This window comes from Pseudoliparis swirei, chromosome 7 (genome assembly GCF_029220125.1).
Source record: "Pseudoliparis swirei isolate HS2019 ecotype Mariana Trench chromosome 7, NWPU_hadal_v1, whole genome shotgun sequence".
NCBI lineage: Eukaryota > Metazoa > Chordata > Actinopteri > Perciformes > Liparidae > Pseudoliparis > Pseudoliparis swirei.
This window is the reverse complement of record NC_079394.1, coordinates 20467430-20489264: the sequence shown is the minus strand read 5'-3', so window position 1 is coordinate 20489264 and position 21835 is coordinate 20467430. Positions and strand designations below refer to the sequence as shown.

General features: G+C 41.7%; 2 protein-coding genes across 6 annotated transcripts; one reads left to right on the top strand and one right to left on the bottom strand.

Moving 5' to 3' along the window:
- Positions 1 to 320: 320 nt before the first annotated feature.
- On the bottom strand, positions 321 to 8470 carry rmi1 (RMI1, RecQ mediated genome instability 1, homolog (S. cerevisiae)). 3 transcript variants are annotated; one of them, XM_056419761.1, is made up of 9 exons: positions 8431 to 8470; positions 7580 to 8122; positions 6282 to 6392; positions 5492 to 5641; positions 4062 to 4132; positions 3566 to 3689; positions 3211 to 3289; positions 2876 to 3065; positions 321 to 2336 (listed from the first exon to the last, which is right to left on the bottom strand). In XM_056419761.1, the coding sequence occupies exons 2-9, from the start codon at positions 7739 to 7741 to the stop codon at positions 1097 to 1099; spliced, it is 2127 nt and encodes a 708-aa protein (XP_056275736.1). In that variant the 5' UTR covers positions 7742 to 8122; positions 8431 to 8470; the 3' UTR covers positions 321 to 1096. The 3 variants fall into 3 exon arrangements, with proteins under 3 accessions (XP_056275736.1, XP_056275735.1, XP_056275737.1); XM_056419760.1 differs by having other exon boundaries at positions 8209 to 8449; XM_056419762.1 differs by lacking the exons at positions 5492 to 5641; positions 6282 to 6392 and having other exon boundaries at positions 8209 to 8449.
- A 119-nt stretch (positions 8471 to 8589) lies between these two features.
- Positions 8590 to 21273, top strand: hnrnpk (heterogeneous nuclear ribonucleoprotein K). Of its 3 annotated transcripts, none has more exons than XM_056418794.1 (17): positions 8590 to 8664; positions 9611 to 9684; positions 9795 to 9954; positions 10404 to 10501; positions 11126 to 11182; positions 12077 to 12120; positions 13662 to 13734; positions 14050 to 14163; positions 14560 to 14688; positions 14997 to 15331; positions 15911 to 15958; positions 17283 to 17322; positions 18062 to 18077; positions 18527 to 18559; positions 18708 to 18775; positions 19075 to 19244; positions 20160 to 21273. In XM_056418794.1, exons 3-17 carry the CDS (start codon positions 9897 to 9899, stop codon positions 20188 to 20190), a joined length of 1314 nt encoding a protein of 437 aa, XP_056274769.1. In that variant the 5' UTR covers positions 8590 to 8664; positions 9611 to 9684; positions 9795 to 9896; the 3' UTR covers positions 20191 to 21273. The 3 variants fall into 3 exon arrangements, with proteins under 3 accessions (XP_056274769.1, XP_056274770.1, XP_056274768.1); XM_056418795.1 differs by having other exon boundaries at positions 8594 to 8664; positions 14056 to 14163; positions 20437 to 21273; XM_056418793.1 differs by having other exon boundaries at positions 8594 to 8664; positions 20437 to 21273.
- The last annotated feature ends 562 nt before the right edge of the window (positions 21274 to 21835 follow it).

Genomic DNA, 21835 nt, shown 5'->3' with positions numbered 1-21835 from the left:
ACTGAGGCAACTGAAGTGTGAGAGACTGGCACCTAATTTGAGTGAGTACAAATCAATTTGAGTCGTTGAAATGGTTAAGATGTTTCATCTTGAGGAGACGTCTCTGACACCTCTGTCCATATAGTATACTGCCGGGCTACATTTAATTACTATTATGTGCCTTTAAACGGTTCATATCCTAAATTTGCGCTTTATAAAGCACTTACAAACCAAGGGAAACACTACTATGTCGGGTTATTGTTTCTATAGTTGTTCTTGAGGAATATAATACTCATCTGATGAGGAGAAATGGAAATATAAAATTAGCAGCCAGCCGAGCACGCACTCCAAGCATGTTTTATTAGTCAAAGAGCGAGGGAAAATTGTAAAACATTCAGAACAATTTTATTTCAATATACAGTAAATACAGGCACGGCCTTACATTTGTGGTTTATTCATCAAAGACAAAAACAGATGAGGCTCTATAATGAGAGAAATAATCAGAAATGATGGCCTCTCCCTTATCTCCCTTTCCTCTCACCTGCTTTGTGGGAGTTCATTAAAGACCCACGCTGCCCTTGGATATTCAATCATTTCTGGATTTACTGAATGAATGCAAAGGATGGCAATTCATTTCAACAATCATCGTATAAATTATTCCCCCCCCCCCCCAATTTCCTTCTTTCATCTCACATGCTCCACTCTTCTCTTCACATATTTCTTAACGTTACATACAATCTGGGAGTTTGAACGTATATGTTGATAACCAACGGTGCAGATATTAAAGACCGCTTTACTTTGCTTGGGAATAATGCCGTGCATTTCAAGCAAAAAATAGCTCTTTGAATAGATGAATGAAATGCTCTGAGACAGAATGTCACATTCACATATAGCAGATGGGATGCATTGCAACACACTGCCTGCTGATCATCTGACATCCAGTTCACACATTCTGGTCTCCAAATCTAAAGCAGAAGGGCAGGTTAATCACCAATTTGAAGAAAAAGAGAAACACATTTTTTTTTAAGCAATGCAATTTTCTATCTCTACTAAAAAGGCAATATACTTCTCTGCTGCCTGTAATTTTCTCATTATCAGCCACTTCCCTTCAAACACTCTATTTCCTCCTGTCTTTCAGCCTCTGCTCCAGCTCCTGGAATACTTTCTCATCGACGGGGTCCGCCTTAGTCACCAAAGCTTTTCTGCCATCTGGTTCTAGCGCGATGGTCATAACACAGCACATGTCCACCAGCTCTTCCTGACACCTCCTCATCCCGGTGTCCAGCTCACCTCTCCGGGCTGGGTCACGCTTCAGAGCCGCCTTTCCCGCCACCGAGAAGCCCAGCAGGCCCGTCAAAACCTCATCGGACAGCTCCACGTCCAGGTAACCAGTCCCGTCTGATATTGTGGCGCAGACGCGCCAAAGGCCGTTGCTGCTGCTCAGTTTCCCCACGAGGGTTACAATGAAAGCTTTGACTCGGATCGCTGTGGTGTGAGGTTGTGGTTTGGACGTCATCTCCTCGAGCAGGCACACGTATGTAAAAGGTGGAGATGTCAGAGTGAGAGCAGGGACCGGGCTGTCCCTCTGCCGGTCTATTTCAACAGATTCAAATCCTGCAATGTTTGGGTTCAAATGTTGCGCCTGAGGAGTGTTGCGTGAGCTCTCAAATGAAAACCTCTCTGTTGCACTTTTTGATGAGTTGCTGGTGACTCTACGACTGGAGCCTGAAGTTACAGTGTTGTTGGTAAAGCTCTCTTGGTCTCTGCTTGCACCTTGTTGAACAGGGGGCTGATTTGATGCTTCAGTCCAATCAGTTTCTACCTCTGAGAGAAAACAGTCCATATCGTCATCCATGACATCATTGTCATCATTAGTAACAAAGCCTAACTCATGTGATGCTGCTGCTGGGGACAAGACCTGCCCTACAGCTTCTATAAGACAGCCTTGATTGTCTCTTTTCGGCATGGTGGATCTTGAGTTGCTGGAACCAAGCCGTGACCCAGAGCCCAGATTCAAACTGTGCTGCTCAAACTGAGCAGTTTGGGCTTTTGTTGCCCTGTTAGGATTTCCCGTTAATCTGTCGCTGCTCTGTGGCGTGCTTCTGTGACTGCTGACAGACGGCGTGGTAATATTGTTACTTTGTGGAAAAGCCACACTGTCCAACTCATCCAGAGGAAGATCGTCAAAGTCTTCGTCAGGAAAGTCCTCGACTGCCATGTTGTGATCCGAGCTCTGCTGTTGAATTGAGAGGTCAGGATCCTCTTGTTCGGTACCGTGGTGACGATGACCTTGGACTGAACCGCCTCTGTTGCTCTGGGCCGAACCACTTCTGTAAGAGCGGGCAGAGGCTTCATTTCTGAAAGAGACCAGCCAAAGATGTTGGATTGAAACAATAAAGCTTAAAAACCAGGAAGTATGTTGGCGGAGCGATAACCAAAAGATTAAACGATGGTAGTACAGCTCATGTCAGAACATGTGATGCTCCATTCTACAGCTACAGAAACAAGGAGATCAAGATATTTAATGAGTCAGATATTACTCCAAACTAAGTCTTATTTTTTATTTTTGAGGAAAGCAGGAAGTACATTTACAATAATGACACCTGAAAAGGTTGTTGTTTTAAAATCACAAGTAGTGAACTGCCTTTGTCATGACATTTATTTCTGATTGTGCAGGAAATTGGTGCTCACAGGACACAAATCATATATACATTATGTTCATATATAGGAAGTCAAATCAGTAAGTGCTTATTGCCTTCCAAAGTAGAGGAAAGATAAAGGCTGAGATTTCTTCTGAAGACGAACATTATGCTAAAATTCAAAATGTCAAGGTATATTTACCCGGCGGTGAACACCGAGGAGATCCAGCATCAAAATGTCAACGTTAACCACCCACCTGGCTGAGGCTGTCGAGAAAAGGCTCCTCATGGAAGAACTTCTGGAGGACAGAGTGGCAGTCTCGCTGAGCGTCCCATAGCCACTGTCTGGAACAGGCCCCACCTGGACCCGTTCGCCCTCCTCCTGGGCCTCCAGACTGGCCAACAGCTCTGCATCATCTAGTTCCAGGTCCTCCACCACCTGGTTTCCTGTAGAGAAAACAAACGAGGCACAACATCATGATTATGTTAAATTCTAAAATGGCTAGCTGAAGATAAGAATGAAGGCGTCCATTGTGCTTCTTAAAACAGGCCTTATTTTATGATAAATCCAAATTGATGGAATGAACCTAACCGTGTACTGGTGCTGGAGGGGGCTCTCCCCCCTCTTGCTGCTCCTCAGGAAGTCCCAGCGTCCGACACAGCACCTTGCCCTGTCAGAGTAGAAATTAACCTGAACACTGAACCTGCAGACAGTACTGCATGTTATACACCGCTGTACGACAACCGCTGGGATTTTGTATTTATCTTCACTTTCAAAGCTGTAAACAGTAACTGACACATCACAACTAGGTTTAATCTCAATGCTGTATTAAATTACAAATGAATCACAAGGTAATTCGGACCAAAATGTATTCACATCAAAACAAAAATACAAACTAATTAAGAAAACACAATGGGCTTAAATCTGACAGAAATCAACAGTGTACCTGATTATTCCTCTCCACCAGGTCCTCCACTTCACCGCCCAGAACCTTGATGTTGGACGGCCCCAACAGGAGCATCCCGAGTCGGCAGACCATCTGGCCTTGCAGCTGCAGCTTCACACCAGGCCTGAGGGTGACAAGAGTCAACAATCCCAATTTAACTTTTTTTGAAATATACTCCCAAATATACTTAACCAAATCACATTTGCTTTATTTGTTTGAGAAACTAACAGTGACGTGGCAGTCAATAATATGCTTATTAATTAGATTTGATTTCTGATTTATTGACATTTCCACAAAAGAAAAATGTAAGATAACATACCATCAAACGACAGCATTCACTTAATATAGTAACATAACCTATTTCTCAATTAAATACACTGTTGCTGGAAAGATGTGAAAAAACTAAAGTAATAAACAAGAAAAATAAATGGTTGGTCTCTTTTTTGTGGTTTGACATTACGATGTAGGTGTATTGTTTAACCGATTGGTTCTTAACCTTAGAGCTGTGCTGAGTGCAGGGACTGACTGATACTCCATGGCCTCCAAGCTCTGTACTCCATCTGTCACCTGTTCAACAGAGACAGTATATTTGACCAGGAACAGCTGGACAGAGAAACCATTGTGAATTTAGTCCAGATGTAAATTCTCTAATTATTTCTACGGAGGGTTAAACATTATTGCCGACCTAGTGGCCTCCAGTTTTCCAAAAGTGTCTGAGATATTCTAAAAGTAGAAGGTCAACTGGCATAAACACATTTCTGTGCATTTTCATTAGCAGGTTCTTGAGGTGCAAAACTTCCCAAAATCAGTGAAGCTGATAAAAGCATATCCGAACACATCCGCTTCATTAACCTGCCTTTTGACCGCATGTCAGTCTATGTTAAACCGCTGTCGGTCTTTGCATCCCATGATTCCTAGAGGTGTAAGACTTCAGATCTCAGAAACAGTAAAAAATAAAAAATCACTGCAACGTTTCTAAGCAACACCAGCACTATTCTTGAGAATCCATCGAGCAGTGACAAGCGTATTACTTAAGGTGAAAATGAAAGTCTGCGCTTATATGCCAGCAATTTACTCTTTCATATGCTGATTGTATCTGTCCACTCTGATTCAGCGAGGAAGAAAAGGTCAATTATGCATTATTTTATTCAACCAAACACACATTATGATGAAGTCTGCTCATAAATGTGTATTTATAATGTCAAATACACTAGAATCCCTTGCAGCACATTTAAGATGCTTAAAAGTGACTTTTTGCTTTCAGACTATTGTGATCACAAACAATCAACAAATTAATAATGATAATAGCAATAATAACTAGAACGGGCACTCGGTAGAGCGCATACCTTCGCATATCACAAGATTGGGCATTGAATTATGAACATTTTGGCATTAGTTGCATGCCAATTGGACAAAAATGTATCGTGCTATGGTAAAAAAAAGAGTTTGACCTTTCCATGACCTTGACCTTGACCTTTGACCCGATTGATCCCAAAATCGAATCAAATGGTCCCCGGATAATAACCAATCATCCCACCAAATTCCATGTGATTCAAGAAGATTTGACCTGTTCATGACCTTTGACCTTGACCTTTGACCCGATCGATCCCAAAATCTAATCAACTGGTCCCCGGATAATAAACAATCATCCCACCAAATTTCATGTGATTCGGTTAAATACTTTTTGAGTTCTGCGAAAGATTTTGACCTGTTCATGACCTTTGACCCGATCGATCCCAAAATCTAATCAACTGGTCCCCGGATAATAAACAATCATCCCACCAAATTTCATGAGATTCGGTTCAATACTTTTTGAGTTTTGCGAATAACACGCATACAAATAAATAAATAAATAAATAAATAAATACACGGCGATCAAAACATAACCTTCCGGCATTTTCAATGCGAAGGTAATAAAGCTCTGACCTGCAATAGCAGCATACGGGTTGGTCTGGTCTCCCAGGCCCTCTGAGTGAACTGTGTGACAGCAGACACCTCGTCGTTGGCACAATCTGAGCCCCTCCACTTCTGCATCTGGCTGTACGCAGGCTGACTGATGTCCAGTAATGAGTCAACCTAAATCAGAGTGCGACCTTTAATTACGTTGCATTTTCCCTGCAAATGAATTTCTTGAGAATCTAGGGAAATATACTAGTCTTACAACAAAAACAATTGAAAAATATGGTAAATTTTTCTTGAATTTCTAGTCTTATTTGTGAGTTTAACATCCATCTTGTGGCTCCCATCTTTGAGCCTTGGAAGCAATTTACATTGAATTACTCCGTCTGGTTTCCAGCTGAGTTTCCATTTTCCGTACAATGGAAAACTGAAATCCAGCAGTGCTTTATTACAATATGGATTATATTGTACTCCACTCATCTTTTCCCCACAAATTGCACACCAGCCTTATTCTTGCTGTGTTTTTAGTCAATTCTGTGTCGCTTTTTTCTTTTATTGAATTACAATCTGTATTTTGCATCGTGATAATGGTAATGGTAATAAAATGCCTGCAAACCACATATTTCTCAGATCCAACACAACAACAAACGCACTTCAATAAGCGCATTATACTCTGTCTACCTAAATTAGCCTTCAGGCCAACTCTGGGTAATTTATCATTTGTGTCTGGTCAACAGGCACCTAGTGGACATGTAATACAATAATAAACATGAGATTAAAAATATAGCAATGAAATATATGATCAACAAGCCTGTACCTGGACACAGAACGTGCCGCTGAGTTCAGTCTTCTGAGCCTGAGAGAGTCCTTCAGGGAGAACTGGGTGGTTTAGGTGTCTGAGGTCTGTCAACAGCCACTGGTCCAGTGCCTAAAATGTCACCTCATGCAGAGAGGCACATGATGGTTTAAGCTGTTGGCTGTAAGATGTTTATTTCCCACTGTAAGACCTATTTTATGGCACTGTAATATTAGTTATTTGACAATTTTCAGATACTTTTCACTACTTCTGTTCACTTCCATGACATAGATGGCCAATAAATAATGAAACGGGTCTTTTGTTCATCATATGAACATCCTCACCATAATCGTTCAAGTGCACTTCCTGTTTGAAGTGACCATGTGGGCCACTTGAACGGACCAATATCATGTCATGTTCCTGAAACCAACAGCACTTTATTCGGTGCCTTGAAAGATTTTGCATTATCCTCCTCAAGTATCGATATAAAGAAAAAAAGAAGAGATAGACTTTGGCCACGGAGTGATGCAGTTGTTCAGCAATGATATTTACGTACGCTGTGCCATACAAATGATACAGGAAAACACACCCCGCATGACGCCACCACCAGCTGGTACAGATGACACCAGGACAAAGCCATGCTGTTTACACAAAAAAATTGCCCTGCTATCAGTGTGTGCAACAGAAACCAGGATTTGCCAGACCAGGAGGTGTTCTTTCACTCCACAATCGCCCACTTCTGCCGATCACGACCCACTGTAGTGCGATCTTTCTCCTCTCAGATGACAGTAGTGGAGCCTTGCATGGTCTTGGGCTTTTGATACTCGTTTGCTCAAAAGGTTCAATGAGTTGTGTTTGTTGTGTGTTACATGTTTGTTAAGGGTTCAACAACATTTGAAAATTGAAGGTTAATTTTGTTGTCGATTGACAAACTATTTCTATATTAAGGAAAAGACAAGGGCCGTAAACTAAAGACTGAGTGAATACTGGAAACAGACATCATCAGCTGTATGTGAACACTAGAACAAATCCAGTTAAAGCTCCAACTGGGAAGGGGTCAAAGGTCATCAACCTGGAGTAAGTGGATGGCCAGAGAGGGATTCAGAGGACAATCACATTCAATGCAAGAGACTTATCTTAAAACCGATAAAGGAGTAATCATCTCCCCTTCCAGATACAACCACCTGTTGTCACATAGCCCAAGTCTTATACTTAAGTCACACATCATATCACAAGCTATCTCTGTGACAACTGAGCAGATTCAAGACTGGGATCATTTTACATTCAGCTGCACAGACACATTCAGATATCCTGCCTACCTGTTGGTTAATTTGCTGCTGCGACAGACAACCTGCTCTTCCTGCTTCTTCCTGCAGCCACTCCACGCAGGCTTCTAGCCAGGCAAAGGGCACCTGAACATGCCAGGAGGACTTCAGCCATGCCTGGGTAGCATGTACCACTGCCTGGATCTCAGGGGCCATCCTCGTCCTTTGTTTGTATTTGACTTCCACTGATATTTTTTCCACTGCTATCTATTATTATATGAAGACATCAATGATTCATATTTAACTACATTTATCAGTAATGCCTTTACTCTGTATTACACATAAGCAATTAATGGTTTTCAGTATAAACATAGTGGTTCAAATGTTATATTCAATTGAATTCTTTGCAAAGCACCATCACTCTCTGGGGGGTTATAGGGAGATGTTATAGTCAGCGATCAGACACTCTGTACCGGAATCACTTGACAGCCAATATTGTAGTGATTTATGGATCGGAGAAATTAGTGTGTTATTATTTGTGCTGTAGCCACATTAGCTGTAATAAGCTCTTTATCTTCAGGTGGTCACGTCTAGGTTCTGTGGAGGAGAGAAAGACAGATTGAGTGAGCAAAGCAGGCAGTGATAGCATGCGACAGAATAAAAACATGTCATATAGAAGATACCTGGGAGTCACGGAGGCAGCCTCTTCCACGGAGTGTTGTGAAAAGTAACCAAGGCGCCAAAAATGTTGGTGCTACTATGTCTTAGCTTCAAATACATACACACTTATTAACCTTATGGAGGCTATTAACGCCACATACAACCAAGTTGTTGAACATACCAACTGCGCCTCTGCACCTCTTTAGAAAGACACAACTTAACAAAAGTCGTGCAGGTCATCATACCTTAAATACGGGAATAACGTGAGCAACCTGCAGATCTAGCTGCACCCGGAAATGGAGCTTTTAGTGTCACGGTGGAAACGCCCCCTGCTCCCGCGATCCACGTCTGTTCAGCCAATGACGACTCCCGTCTCTTTGATTTGCTCTCCGTTCAACCAATCGGCGCTCTTCAGCTATACGTGGACATTTCCAGGTTCGGTAGAGAAGGAAGGGGAACGAGTGAGGTGTGCACTGCAGGTTTGTATTTTGACGATATTGTTAAGTTTTCCGATGCCACCTTGGGCGTAATGTAGTTTGAGTGCGCAGGTAATATACAACAAATACGTCTTTGGCAGTCTCTTTTTCCCGTATTGTGTGTCCGGTGCATCGCCGCCTAATTTTCTGGCCTAGCTCACGGTAGCTCCCCTTGAGCCCAACAGAAACCACGGCAACATGGCGAAGTTAGCTCGTCGCTAGCTTGAGTGGTTCTTACTGGTCTTTGTATGGGTCGATAGGTCGTGTTTTATCAACCCACCCGCGTTACGTTACGGGCACATCGCAACGTCTCGACCCCGATACAACTAGTGAAATGTTTGAAAACCGTGCATGGCCGTAAATTTAGACCTCACGTCACACGACGAAGCTCCGCTAGCCGGGCTGTGGGTTAGCGCACGGGTGATGTCGGTACTTAGCGAGCTAACCGAGCTGGTACAACTGCGCTAACCGGTGGTTACATTGTGACTTCAGTTGTTCAATTGAAACATTGCTTGACATTGGCAAACCATCGTGTTTAGCCGGTTAAGATGGAAGTTGGTACATTTAAATTTAATTTGGAACATTAATGTTTATAGTTCCGGTGTCTGACGTTAATATTGTTGGTTCATCGCTGGTTGATAGACTCAGATCCCGAGTTTCCGAAACAATGCAAATGACCTCGCCACCTAAACCATCGTGTTGTTACGATGCCATAACTGATTACATTATAATGATAACTGGCCCTTCAAGTAGATACTGAATGTAAAGCTCGCTGAATGGATAAACGAGAGTTGACCTGAAACGTTACTACACGTAAATATCCATCACGGCGATTCACACGCGGGAATGGAGTAACATGTATGTGATCGTAATTGGTGCCTTTGCTGTCTCCGAGCCTTTTTGTCACACTATATTTCAGTATTTCAACTAGCCTCTCCCTCCCCGACAGGTCGCAGCAGCTGTTTGGTCCTTGCTTATTAAGTTCCGCCTATCGGCACGCCCTTGTCCCTGTAATAAATATCGGTGAGTGCTGGTTTTTCCTCGCCATCTCATCCCAGGCTCTTCAATAGCTGGATCTCCAGCTCACAGCTTGAATTGACTTATTTCTTTTCTCCTTTTCACAATGCTGACAGACCTCCACAGCTCACCGGGGCCGTTTCCTGCTTCTCTCTTCCCGCCACTGCCTATTCCCCGGACCGTGTTGCCCATCCCATCGCCTTCACTCTCAGAAGACCATGGAGACGGAAATTGAACAGCAAGACGATACTTCATTCGGCAACACAGAGACAAACGGTATATAACCCAGATTCTTCACATTGTTGGTTGTGTTGTCAGATTACACCAGTTTATTGACTGTTTTCAAATCTGTCCATCTGAAATGTATCTATAGTTTGTAATGAAAGGATAACAATGGTAGTGTTGATCTGATGACCATCAGCTCAGATATTGGCATGTACTGCAAGTTATTTTTGATTAAACATTTTCACTTGGCATTCCTCTTGGGGGTTGTTGTCCGAAAATGTATTTGCATTTGTTCGGCAGTTAAGCCATATGTCTGATCTGGGCTCCCCTCTCAAACTTTGTCTTCATAGATGCATTTAAAAAATCTCATTCTCTTTCCTAGTTTTGCACAAATTGATCAGTGCATGTTATGCAACCAGAGTTTTGTGATTACTTTTTCACTGCTTTCTGTCGTCTTTGATTGTTTATTTTCTTCGTGTGTTTTTATCTCCCTATGCCAGGTAAGCGCCCTGCTGAGGATGCAGATGATCAGAAATCATTCAAGCGCTCCAGGAACTCAGACGAGATGGTTGAGCTTCGAATCCTCCTGCAGAGCAAAGTAAACCAATTTGCCTTGATTTTAGAAACTTGGATTTCTTGTACTCTGTCCATTTTTCCATTTCCTAATCACATCTCTGCCTTTTGAATAATTATTTTCCAACCTTTTTAGGTGCAGGTGTTGTGTTTTTCTTGACATTAATTCAAATATTCTCTAGCACCGTGTCTATTAATTTAAGTAAGTACACCAATATGTTGACTTGCTTTTGGTGTCTACGGTTGTGAGTTTGATGCCTGTGTTAGGAAGAATGAACTTGCTAACGGTATGTCCATGCTACTCAGGCGTTGTGACACAGAAACACTTTACTTCAAGATTCAAACCTCTTAACCCGATGCAGTTTCTGGCTTTTTTTCCCGCTTCAATATACAAGGCACCTCAATGGAAATGGTTCAATCATGGCTAGAAGTAGAGAGAACATAAATGTCTCGAGTGCATTGGGATGTCATAAATCATTAGAAATGACGGTTGAATTCCTTTTAAATAGGTTATAGACACAAATGGAAAACATTGGAATCCATATTTCATTACCAAAATTGGGGGGGCGTTTACATTTACTATCTTTCTTGTCCCTTTTGACTCACTGCTGCTATACAGCTCTAAGTTAAGTGTTCTCTGTTTTTTCAGAATGCAGGAGCTGTAATTGGGAAGGCTGGCAAAAACATCAAAGCCCTCCGTACAGACGTGAGTACATTTTATACGTATTGTACACCCAGGATTTTTATTTATTATTTATTTTTCCCTTCACTGGTGTTCAGCCTCCTAACATACCCAGCCCCTATATAGGACTTGCTTTGGTAATTGGCAACTTTTTCTTCTTTGTTAATATGGGGTGTGGTTAGCTGATGCCAGTATTGATAGTAGCCCTCTGTTCATGAAAATGTCAGACGAACCATTTGGAATTGATTTTTATCTTTTTATTACCATATAATAATCATGTGATTGCCTTAGCTAAACTGGCCCTTGTTACTTAAGTCCTATTTCATGTCAGTTGGTTTCTCCAACGTGATCATTTATTTTAACAATGCTTTTGTGGCAACACTGATGCTCCTGTTAATCTAAATTTATTGGCACAGTGCGGTATTCATGAGGCCACCTGCAACGCCAGCTAAGAAGGCAACCTGACCATTCTTAAATCATTCAATGTCATTGCCTTTTTTCTAGCCCTCCACAATTTGCTCTACCCCCCTCTATCACTGTCTCTGGTCTTTTCCCCAACATTGAACTTATGTTCTTAATATGCCATTACCCATTTTCCTATGTCACATTTTCTCCTGTTCTCTCTTTGACAAACTTATCTCTGAGAGAATCAAATTAAAGTCACATTTGAACAGTGTAGAGCCTGTATATTAAAAATGTATTCCTCTTCCCTCTTCCCTCTACCTTGTTTATTATTTTACTGTTGACTTTTGCCCACTTCCTCCTCTGTTGCCCATGTTCTGGATGGCCCCTCCTGCGCCCGCCCACCTGACACCCTGGTTGGCCCTGTCCATAATCGTGCCCTGTCCCTAAATGGGCGCCTTACTTGATTGACATCTGTGCTCGAATGGCCCTGGCCCCTGCCCATTCCACGCCCAGTACAATGCCAGTGTGTCAGTCCCAGACAGCAGTGGGCCTGAGCGGTATGTCCCTAAGCTCCTCCCTCTCACTGCCTGACTACAGGTCAAACAAACAAGAAGAGATGATTAATAAATAGTCATCCTGCCTCTGTCAAGTCACTGTATTTTAACCTACTTGTTCTCTTAGCATTTTAGCCTGATTCAAAATGCCTAAATGCGTTCATGTCCAAATCTGCCTGTAAAAGCCATGTCGAGATCCTTTTATATGCCATTTTTAAAGTCACGTCAACATTAAGAGAAACTTATTTATTTGTAATGGTGCTGTAAGTTTTTTTTCTTCTTTTTCTTCACACTTTGCCACAGTCTTTTTTTATTTGTTATCTTTGCTTTAAGCTGTGCAATATGTCTTTCTATTTAATTACATTTTTAATTTCACTGATTATTATCTGCCACTATCTTTGCGTTTTCACCTCCCTCCCCCCCTTCATGTGGATATACTGGTGTTCTTGTTTTTTCATTAGTTTCATAAGCTCACCTGCTTCTCGTACCATCCCATTCTTTCCTTAAAATGCTAGAATTGTACTCAGACTCGTGATTTCCATCCATTCTGAAATGCAAAAGGCAAGCTAGGATTCCGTTGTCTGTATGTGTTTTTTCTTTTCTGTCTTCTGCTTCATCTGAACTTTCTTATTGACTACTGGAGCTAATTAACGTACAGATTATCTTTCTGCCTCAGTCATCCATGCATTCTTTGGTGTTATATTTTTTGCTTTTCCCATCACCTTAAAATAGCGGTGGCAAACTTAATTTTCCATGGTATAATCTGCTCTGTTGCTCTCCCTCAGTCGTCTACCATTCTACTTCCATGTACAAACTGTGCTCAAGTTCTCTTGATCAGTTAATTCATTGTTTATTTTATTGTTTAACTAGGTGGGTGCAGACAACAAAATTGTATATATTATCATTGGTCAAAATGAAGCATCAAAATTGTTATCCAGGCTATTACTTGAAGACGGGATGCTTTGGTAAACGTGATTTTAAAAATAGGAGAGCGGATCATTTGTTCTCTCAATCTTCCCTAATCTTTCTATGTGGTGTTCGGCACCTTATTGGTGGTCTTTGAAGGCTTTGTGGTGTGCATCCACCCAGCTATACTTTAGGACTATAGAGTTCTCTTTGGCACCTTTGGTGCTTATTCCTGCCAGATCCTCCCCAGATTTACCCCCCCCCCCTCCCCTCCCCCCGTCTCGCCCCCTCAGTGGTCACCAAATGCAGTCACTTTTCTTTGGGTCCTTTTTTTATTTTGTCTTTTCTTCCTTTCTCTGGATAAACAAGTGTTTTCTTTCATTGCATATTTGGGTACCAACTTTTTTTCACTTACTAGGGTGAATTATCAGTGACCATGACCAAGTTTAGAAAACACTGGATCTCAACAGACAATATAGCCGTGTTAGTTTCAGTAGGGAGTTGGTTCAATGTAACAACTGGGGTTTTTTATGACCTTATTGGGGATGTTATGAATTCTCTAATCTCAAATGTTGTTCCCCTTCCCCTGGGATGTCTTGCTGGCAACCCCGACCCCATCATCTTTGTAAATTATGAAGCATCCTGAGCATCAGTGCCGACATCGAGACAATTGGAGAAATCCTGCTGAAGATTATCCCAACATTGGAAGAGGTGAGGACTTGTTGAACTTGTTTTGTTGTTGCTCTTCATATCACGTCTTTTTGAATCCAATGAACTAAACAGAGATGCTTTCTACTTTCTTTTTAAGTTTTGTGCTTTTCTGTATGGTTTGCGCCTTCACATTTAATTTTTTTTTTTTTTTTACCATTTAACTGGAATGACTCAAAACATGTTTGCGTGTATCTGCGCTACCGTTTAGAGTATTTTTTTCAAGAAGGTTGCCTGTATCTGCAACTTCTGTTTTTACTGACGACTTTTATTTACTCTTTTGTGCCGAAGTACTAACATGCGAAATGTTTTGCTCAGTACCAGCAGTACAATGGTATGGATTTTGACTGTGAGCTGCGATTGCTGATCCACCAGAGTCTGGCTGGCTCCATCATTGGAGTGAAGGGAGCCAAGATCAAGGAGCTCAGAGAGGTATGTCAATGATTTGTGGATCAGTTTTTTTCAGTTTGCAGACTGAATTGTGCGAGAAATGTACAACATCGATTCTGTCGCTGCCGGTCTTTCAGTTGTATCAATACAATTCGTGAAAGGACTGGATTAAACCCAGCTGGAGTTATAACGGGGCATCATTTTGTCTCTCGTTAATCTAGTTTTTTATGGTTTTGCTTGTTTGTGTTTTCTTTATCTTATTTTCCTCTGGCTCAATTTTAATGTCCTAGAATATTTCATGGGAAAATATAGTCATGTAATGACAGTCGTGATCTGATGTGTAAACTATGTTTTTCTACAGTAGAATCAGCTGCTCTATCATTCAGTAGCTCTGTTTCTTTCTGTGATCCTCATGTGTGCCTTTTATCTGTCTCTCAGAACACAAAGACCAGCATCAAGCTGTTTCAGGAGTGTTGTCCTCAGTCAACAGACCGTGTGGTGCTGGTTGGCGGCAAAACTGAGAGAGTGGTTGAGTGTATCAAGACTATGCTGGAGCTCATCGCTGAAGTGAGTAGCTTTTTAAAGTGGTCCAAAAGCCTTTTTGTGATTGGCCAGTATCGTACTTATCAGGAGGATTCAACATGTTGCACGTCTTTAGATTGAAGGTGCATTGATTGTTGGAAATATAAAATGTTGCAATGTAGAGGACAATCAAGTGGGTCATGGGTCATTTTTCTATATATAATTATTGTATTATTTTTATATATATATATATAATAAATAGTTGTTTAATAATAATTTATTCCTACCCCATCGGCATTCTTGTAAACTGCATTTCAAATATCTTTGAACTCCCATCTGTCCTTCTTGTCTAGGCTCCCATAAAGGGCCGTGCACAGCCGTACGACCCTAACTTCTACGACGAAACTTATGAATATGGTGGTTTCACCGTAGTATTTGAAGAGAGGGGAGGAGGTCGCAGGCTTATGGGAGGGTTCCCCATGCGTGGGGGCAGGTCCAGCGGTGGAGACCGTGGGTTTGATCGAATGCCCTCGAGCAGAGGGGGGCGGGGACCCATGCCTCCCTCCCGACGAGAATACGAGGAGATAAGCCCTCGCAGAGGTCCTCCTCCACCCCCCCACCCAAGTAGGGTTGGCAGGGGGAGCGGCCGTGGACGCAACATGCCCATGGGACACCCACACAGAGGGGGGTAAGAAAAAAATGACCTACCAGCTGTTGCTCTTCTACTTCGCTTTTTCTAATCCGTACGGATCCCTCCAACAGTTAATGACAAATGTAAAAAGCTGATTAATTAAAGTTAAACAATATAGTGTGAGATACAGTTCGGTGTCGTTTCAGTAAAATATGCAATTCTGAGATTTGGTCGTAGGCCACTGATTGTGTACAACCTTAATTTGTAGTTTTTTCTAAAACGTTACCCGTACGTTCAATGGGCATGTTTCTCTGCCCACTACAGATACAATCATAGAGACATTCTTTGTTTTACTGAACACTAAAGTGTCAAGTGGCTTCATGATCCTACTCGGTTTGAAGTTGAGTCCTTTTAGTCCTGTTAAGTGTTTGATATTTCTGACATACTAGGCCCGGTTCAGAGTTTCTCTTCCAGAGCTTAAACTGAGTCCAATATTCTGCATTTACTCTAGTGTCGCACTATGCACCCCTCTGGAAACATTTGTATTCACGTTATCGTTCTATAAATGCTATGTGCTCATCACTTTGTGTCTGGGTGTGTTTGTCTTTTCCCCCCCCATCTCCATCTTGCCCACAGAGAAGATCGTTACTATGACTCGTACCGTGGATCAGATGACAGGTCCAAGTAAGTTTCCATCCCTAAACTTTTGCCCAAACCTCCTAACTTATCCTATACTTTGAAATGTTGATGTTCTGTCATTGTTTGTGACTTAGATTTGTCTCATTATATGTAGGTGCTCTGTAAAGTCAATTCGACAAATCAAAAATTCCTCATTAATACTTTTGAGTGGTGCCTCCTAATTTAGAATAGCATTTTACCCATTGGTCCTAGTCATGATCATTTACTGGTGTTCAACATAATTTTCAGTCATAAATACTTGGACATGAAGAATTAATGAAGTTGGTTTTGTTGAGGTATTCCTACACGTCCCATTTCTTCCTGTGAAAATACTTTATTGTTGCATTTTGTTGAATATGCCTGCTTATCCACTTGCTCTCCTAACTCTGACCCAAAAAAAGGTAAAATAACTTTTGTCAGCTCTAAATTCTCGATTCTCACAATTCACTTTTCCTACATTGTAGGTAACAATACTAATATTGTATAACCGACTCTTTCCTGTGTTAGTAGCCAATCTGCTATTCAGGCCCAGTTCTTCCCAGGTTGAGAGAAGGCAGTTGGTAGGTGGTGTATATGATGGTCATGTGCTGATGTGTCACTTGAGTCTCCTGCAAAACGGCGTGCTGACTGTAATTGGAGAAGTCAGTTTGTTTATGTGCAGTTGCTTTTGAATGCAACATTCTGGCAGACTTTTACACAACCCCAAAACCAGAATCCTATCATGAGCTGGCATTGGTTTGGTGTCAGCTGTCCACTTTCAGAGAGAATAAAATGGATATAAATATATAATTCTTGTAAGACACGTAATAATGGCAATGGGTTTATATCTCCTATGTTTTTATACAATCCTAGTTAATGCCAATGTCTTAGTACAACGTGGCTACAGAAGAACTGTCACGCTAAAGCAACAAGTCGTATTAAGTTATGTTCAGACTGTAGTTGCACATGAAGGTAATATCCAGGAACGCCAAGAATACCAGATAAAGCTGGAAACCCATTTCTTCAGCACATTCCTTTATTTGCGCTCTGTTTTGGGGGGGAAATCCGCAGCATTTGGCTCTGATCATCACCACCACCACCTGTCACTTCTCTCACCATAACACTGTCAGAGCTGTTCCTGTTACTGTGTGGGAAGATGGCTGAGAGGAAATGTGTTTATACTGTAATCTTGCTCGGCGTGTGTGTGCAGTTTGACCTAGACCAGAAATGTCCTTCGAAATGTTGTCACGCTTTTTTTTTTTTTAAGCATTTTCTTTTTCTTTATACACAATTCTCTCTCTCCCTCTCGCTCTCCCTCCCCCTCCTCTCCCCCCAATCATTTCATCAACAGTGACAGAAGAGGCAGACCAGATCGCTATAGCGATAACATGGTTAGTGACCCTTGCATGCAGTTCTTGGGTGCCAGTCTTCTCAGGCTTGCACTCTGGTTGTTCCAGCTCCAGGCAATATGCTGCGAATGTGCTGTAATGATAATAGTAGTTTATTGAAGATACAAGCTGGTCACTCGTATGCATGTGCACACACTCATCTGAACACTGGCCACGCAATCAAGCTAGTTTTTGCACGGTGTGAGCCATCCCACCAAATGGCCCTAATCAACACAGTCGGAAATACCCCATAAAATCAGCTATAATTGCCCTCTTGCTTTGTACGTTTCATGGCCAGCCTGTTTTTTCTGCAAGAGAGGGAGGATGTTGGGGGTGGGGAGGATGGGGTGGCCATGGTTGGTTGCTAGGCAATAATAACGCTTTGTTGACAGACTGGAAGGTCTCTCTCTCTCTCTCAGAGCTAGCAGGATACTGCCTGCCGTTGCTCAGCAACAGCTTTTTGAATTGCCTGTTGCCCTGGTGACAGCCGCAGTTGAATAGCAGGTGAAAATGGGGGCTGATGGAGATGGAAGGAGAGAAGGAAAGGGGGAGGGAGGAGGAGGAGGAGTCTGGCTTATGGCTGCAAACTGGGTGGCTTTTAGTCGAGTCTACTTAATGGACGAAGCGGCTGCATCATCCATACATTTGGGTTTACAATCCTCTGTCCATTCATCTGGGATTTGTAGAGATGAAGAGAATCAACTGAACCGTATGTAACCCCTTTTGTGTTTTCTTTTTACAGAGTGGAGGAGGATATGGTAAGTACTGAGTCTGTTCCTTATGAATGTGGTTTGAAGGCCGTCAGTTTGTCTTGCTGTGGAGCCGTCACTGGGGATTGTTTTACTAATTTCCAGCATTTAGTCTGAAAGTGTTGTTCCCAGACAATATGACTACATGTATAGTGTCAACGTGGCTCGAAGGACATGGCTGCTCCCATTTACGCTTTATGGCTTTTGGTTTCCAACAATTTTGTACTTTCCATTGGAATTACATTTTACATTTTACTTATCTGCACGGGGAATTGTCTCTTTAAAGTACCTTAGTTTACAGCAAATATTTAAGATGGCACAGAGAGCTAATTAAAAGACTTTCGGAAAAAGATATTTTGAACATTTTCAAGTCACATGTTTGAGTATTTAAATGTGTGATCTGACATGTCACAGACATAACGTTTATATTGAGATTTCTTGCTTTCTTTCCTGCTCAGACAACAGTTCCTCCTGGGATAGCTACCCGTCAGGTGAGTCTTTACACCTTATATCTATACGAATGATATGACATTTTTGCTGAGCTATGTCTGATGATGCTGGCAACCCGATGATTGATTTGAAGTGCTTTACTTACTTTCTCTTTTCCCTGTATGGCTGTTTGCCCTCCCCCTCCATCAGGCGGACGTGGCTCTTATAATGACATGGGTGGCCCCGTCATCACCACACAAGTGACGATCCCTAAAGATGTGAGTAAATGGGCAACATAACATTCCTGTGTTTGTGTCTTCATCCACTATTTGTGCAGCATGACCAATAATGTAGTCTCCCATCGTAGTCCCAAGTAGTCTTTCAGTGTTACTTACAAAAATAATTTGACTCGTTGTATTCATCTATTAATAAACAGTTTAAACTCATATTTTCTTGATCATATTGTACATGCTATATCTTTTCACGTGTATTCCCAGTGCTTAAAATGTTTCTCTGCAAGCTTGTTTTTTCTTTCCTGGTGACCCCCTTCATGCTCTTCTCTGTACCCCTCCGACAGCTGGCTGGCTCCATCATTGGTAAGGGAGGCCAGCGGATCAAACAGATACGCCATGAGTCAGGAGCCTCCATCAAGATCGATGAGCCTCTGGAAGGTTCTGAGGACCGCATAATCACTATCACTGGCACCCAGGATCAGATCCAGAACGCCCAGTACCTCCTACAGAACAGGCAAGTTCTGACGTTACCCTGAATTCTGTCTTGATTCAGCACCCTAGTCTTAGTTGAACCATTCATGTCATAAAATTGTGCTCAGTTCCTGTATGCTTCAACATTGCTCCATCACTGAGCTCTTGTAAAATGTTGCTAATGCAGCCGTCTCAGAGTGCAGTCTTGTAAAGTCATGCCAGCTAAAAGTATCTACAGATATTTCAGAGAAGCTTTCCTTCTCTTACATGTAACCCTTTTGTGTTTCTGGTTGAACTATTTAAACCCTCTGAACCTCACAGATTCTGTAAAGATGATGAATGCATGAATGTCTTTTTCTGAAATTGCATCTTAATACAAGTGAACCCACTTTTTGTGGGCTGTGTGTTTCTGTTGCCTGCTGTCTCCTCTCCACTAACCCCCTTCCTTTTTCCCTGTGCAACCTGCAACTAGTTCAAACCTTCCTCTTGCATGAAATGGCTGTGAATGAGTAAGCAAACTCAATAGGGTTTTTTCTTGTTAAGGGTCAATGTCATCGACATGTTTGTTTGACTGTCATATTTGTCCATTTAATATGATTTGATGGAAGTAAAAAAAAAAAAACGATCAAACAAAAAAACTGTCTATTTGCCATCAAAGCCGTTTCACTGTGAAGCAGGGAGTGGATTGATTCTAACCCTGGCTGCTGCTGTGTGGAAGACTAGTGATTTTGTTGTTTTTAGTTAGATCAACCGACAACAAATCACAGTCTGCCAAATAGCACAGGCTCCTCCTCTTCTGTCTCCCTTGGCAACCAGTAGGCATGTATAATGCACACTACTTCCTTATTGATGCTATCTGAGCTTAGCCCAAATGCTAAGACAGCCTCTGTCTCATGAGTAGTGTAGTGTTGCCATGGTAACTGATCCCTCCCTCTTCCTTCCTCCCTTCCCTCTTCAGTGTGCTGCACCTGCTTGGACACAAGGACTAACCCCCCCCTTCTCCTCCTCCTCCGCACTTTGTCAGCCATTTATTTTACATCCCCCACCACCCCCCACCACCCGCTCTCTGCCCGTCTTTCTTTCTCTCGGTCTCCCTGCTCCGCCTCCCCACCCGTTTCCTCCCAAGATTCCATCCTCCAACAGTTGCATAGCGATATATTTACACTGTGATTGACTTGTGAATTGCAATGTTCCTCTTGTGTATTTTATTTATTTGTCCACTCTTCTTATTTCAGTGTGAAGCAGTACTCTGGTCATTTGCTGTAGACCCAGGAGACTCAGATTGAAGCAAACTCAGATTTCCCCCCTCTGCCCCCTCCCCTCAACCTTTCTGCCCCTTTCCAACACATCCCCTTCAGACTATTATTCTGGATTGTGGGTGTCTTTTTTGAATTTATTTTTGTATTTTTTAATGAAACATGTCCGACATTCCTGTGCATAAAAAAAAAAGTAGATGTTCCGCATTTTGTGGTCCATTAGTTTATCGCATACACTTTGTTTTTTTTGTTTTTTAACACTCATCTACCAAAATATTCTTCAGTCTCCTGACCGACAAATAAACATAACCTTCATTTTTTGATGGTTTGGATTTTTATGACTTGTATGTGTATGCTTGTCTCCTGTTCAAATCTGTTGTGTGGGTGAGTGCTTGTCTATATCAGTCCCTTCACACACAGTTGTACCACATTTCCACTGTGCAACATGCAGAGAATGTAAGCTACACTTCTTTGAATTTTAAACTGTTTGTTTTTTATTTTAGAGATGTGGAAGTTTAGAATGGATTTGGAGATGTTTAAGTTAGGACTCTTGTTAAAACCAGAGAAGAATTTGTAAGAATATCCATGGTAGTTGTGTGATGACATAAATTCAAATAATTTGAGTAACAACTCACAAACGGTATTGTGTAGCTAGAAATTAGTTTTGACATTTTATTTGAGTTTTGACAAATGATATTGAACTTATCTATTTTGTCCCTGCAAGTTCCTGTGCTCTGCACCTGTTTGCTCTCCATGCTGTAGACGTCACGTTGTCAAATTGTAAAATGAATAAAGATGGTGCCACTTTTTACTGAACCAATTTGCATTTTTATTTGCAAAATCTTTGCAGCTGGATCAGTTTTTTGCACACTGATAAGTGCATGTTATCTTCACCAATCTGGTAATCTGTAATTATTTTTGGACTAAGTGATTCATATGTTTGTCTTAAATACCAGAAAATGGTGAAACTCTGCAAAAAGCCCAACATCTAATTTACAAATTGTTTTGTACAGAACTCCAATATATGAGTTTTCATATGATCAAGACAAGCAGCACATCTCCACATCAAATAAACTGGGATCTGCACTTTTATTTTGTGGCAATTACATTTTTTTAAAGACTTTTATTAATTGGGCTGTTATTTGATGTATTTCAGCTCCTGAAACTACACCAGTTACGGTTTAAACTGCACCACTACATATCACTTCTATAAAACGTTTGACATCTGCGTCTCTAACCACGGGTCCCACTACGTTACGACGTAATGACGTTAACATGTGTTCCGGGTTCCTCTCCTGGCTCCTTTTGATTGGCTTATCGGCCGGCGGATGAGTTTACAACGGACGATCTGATTGGTCAACAGCGAGAAACCAGGTAG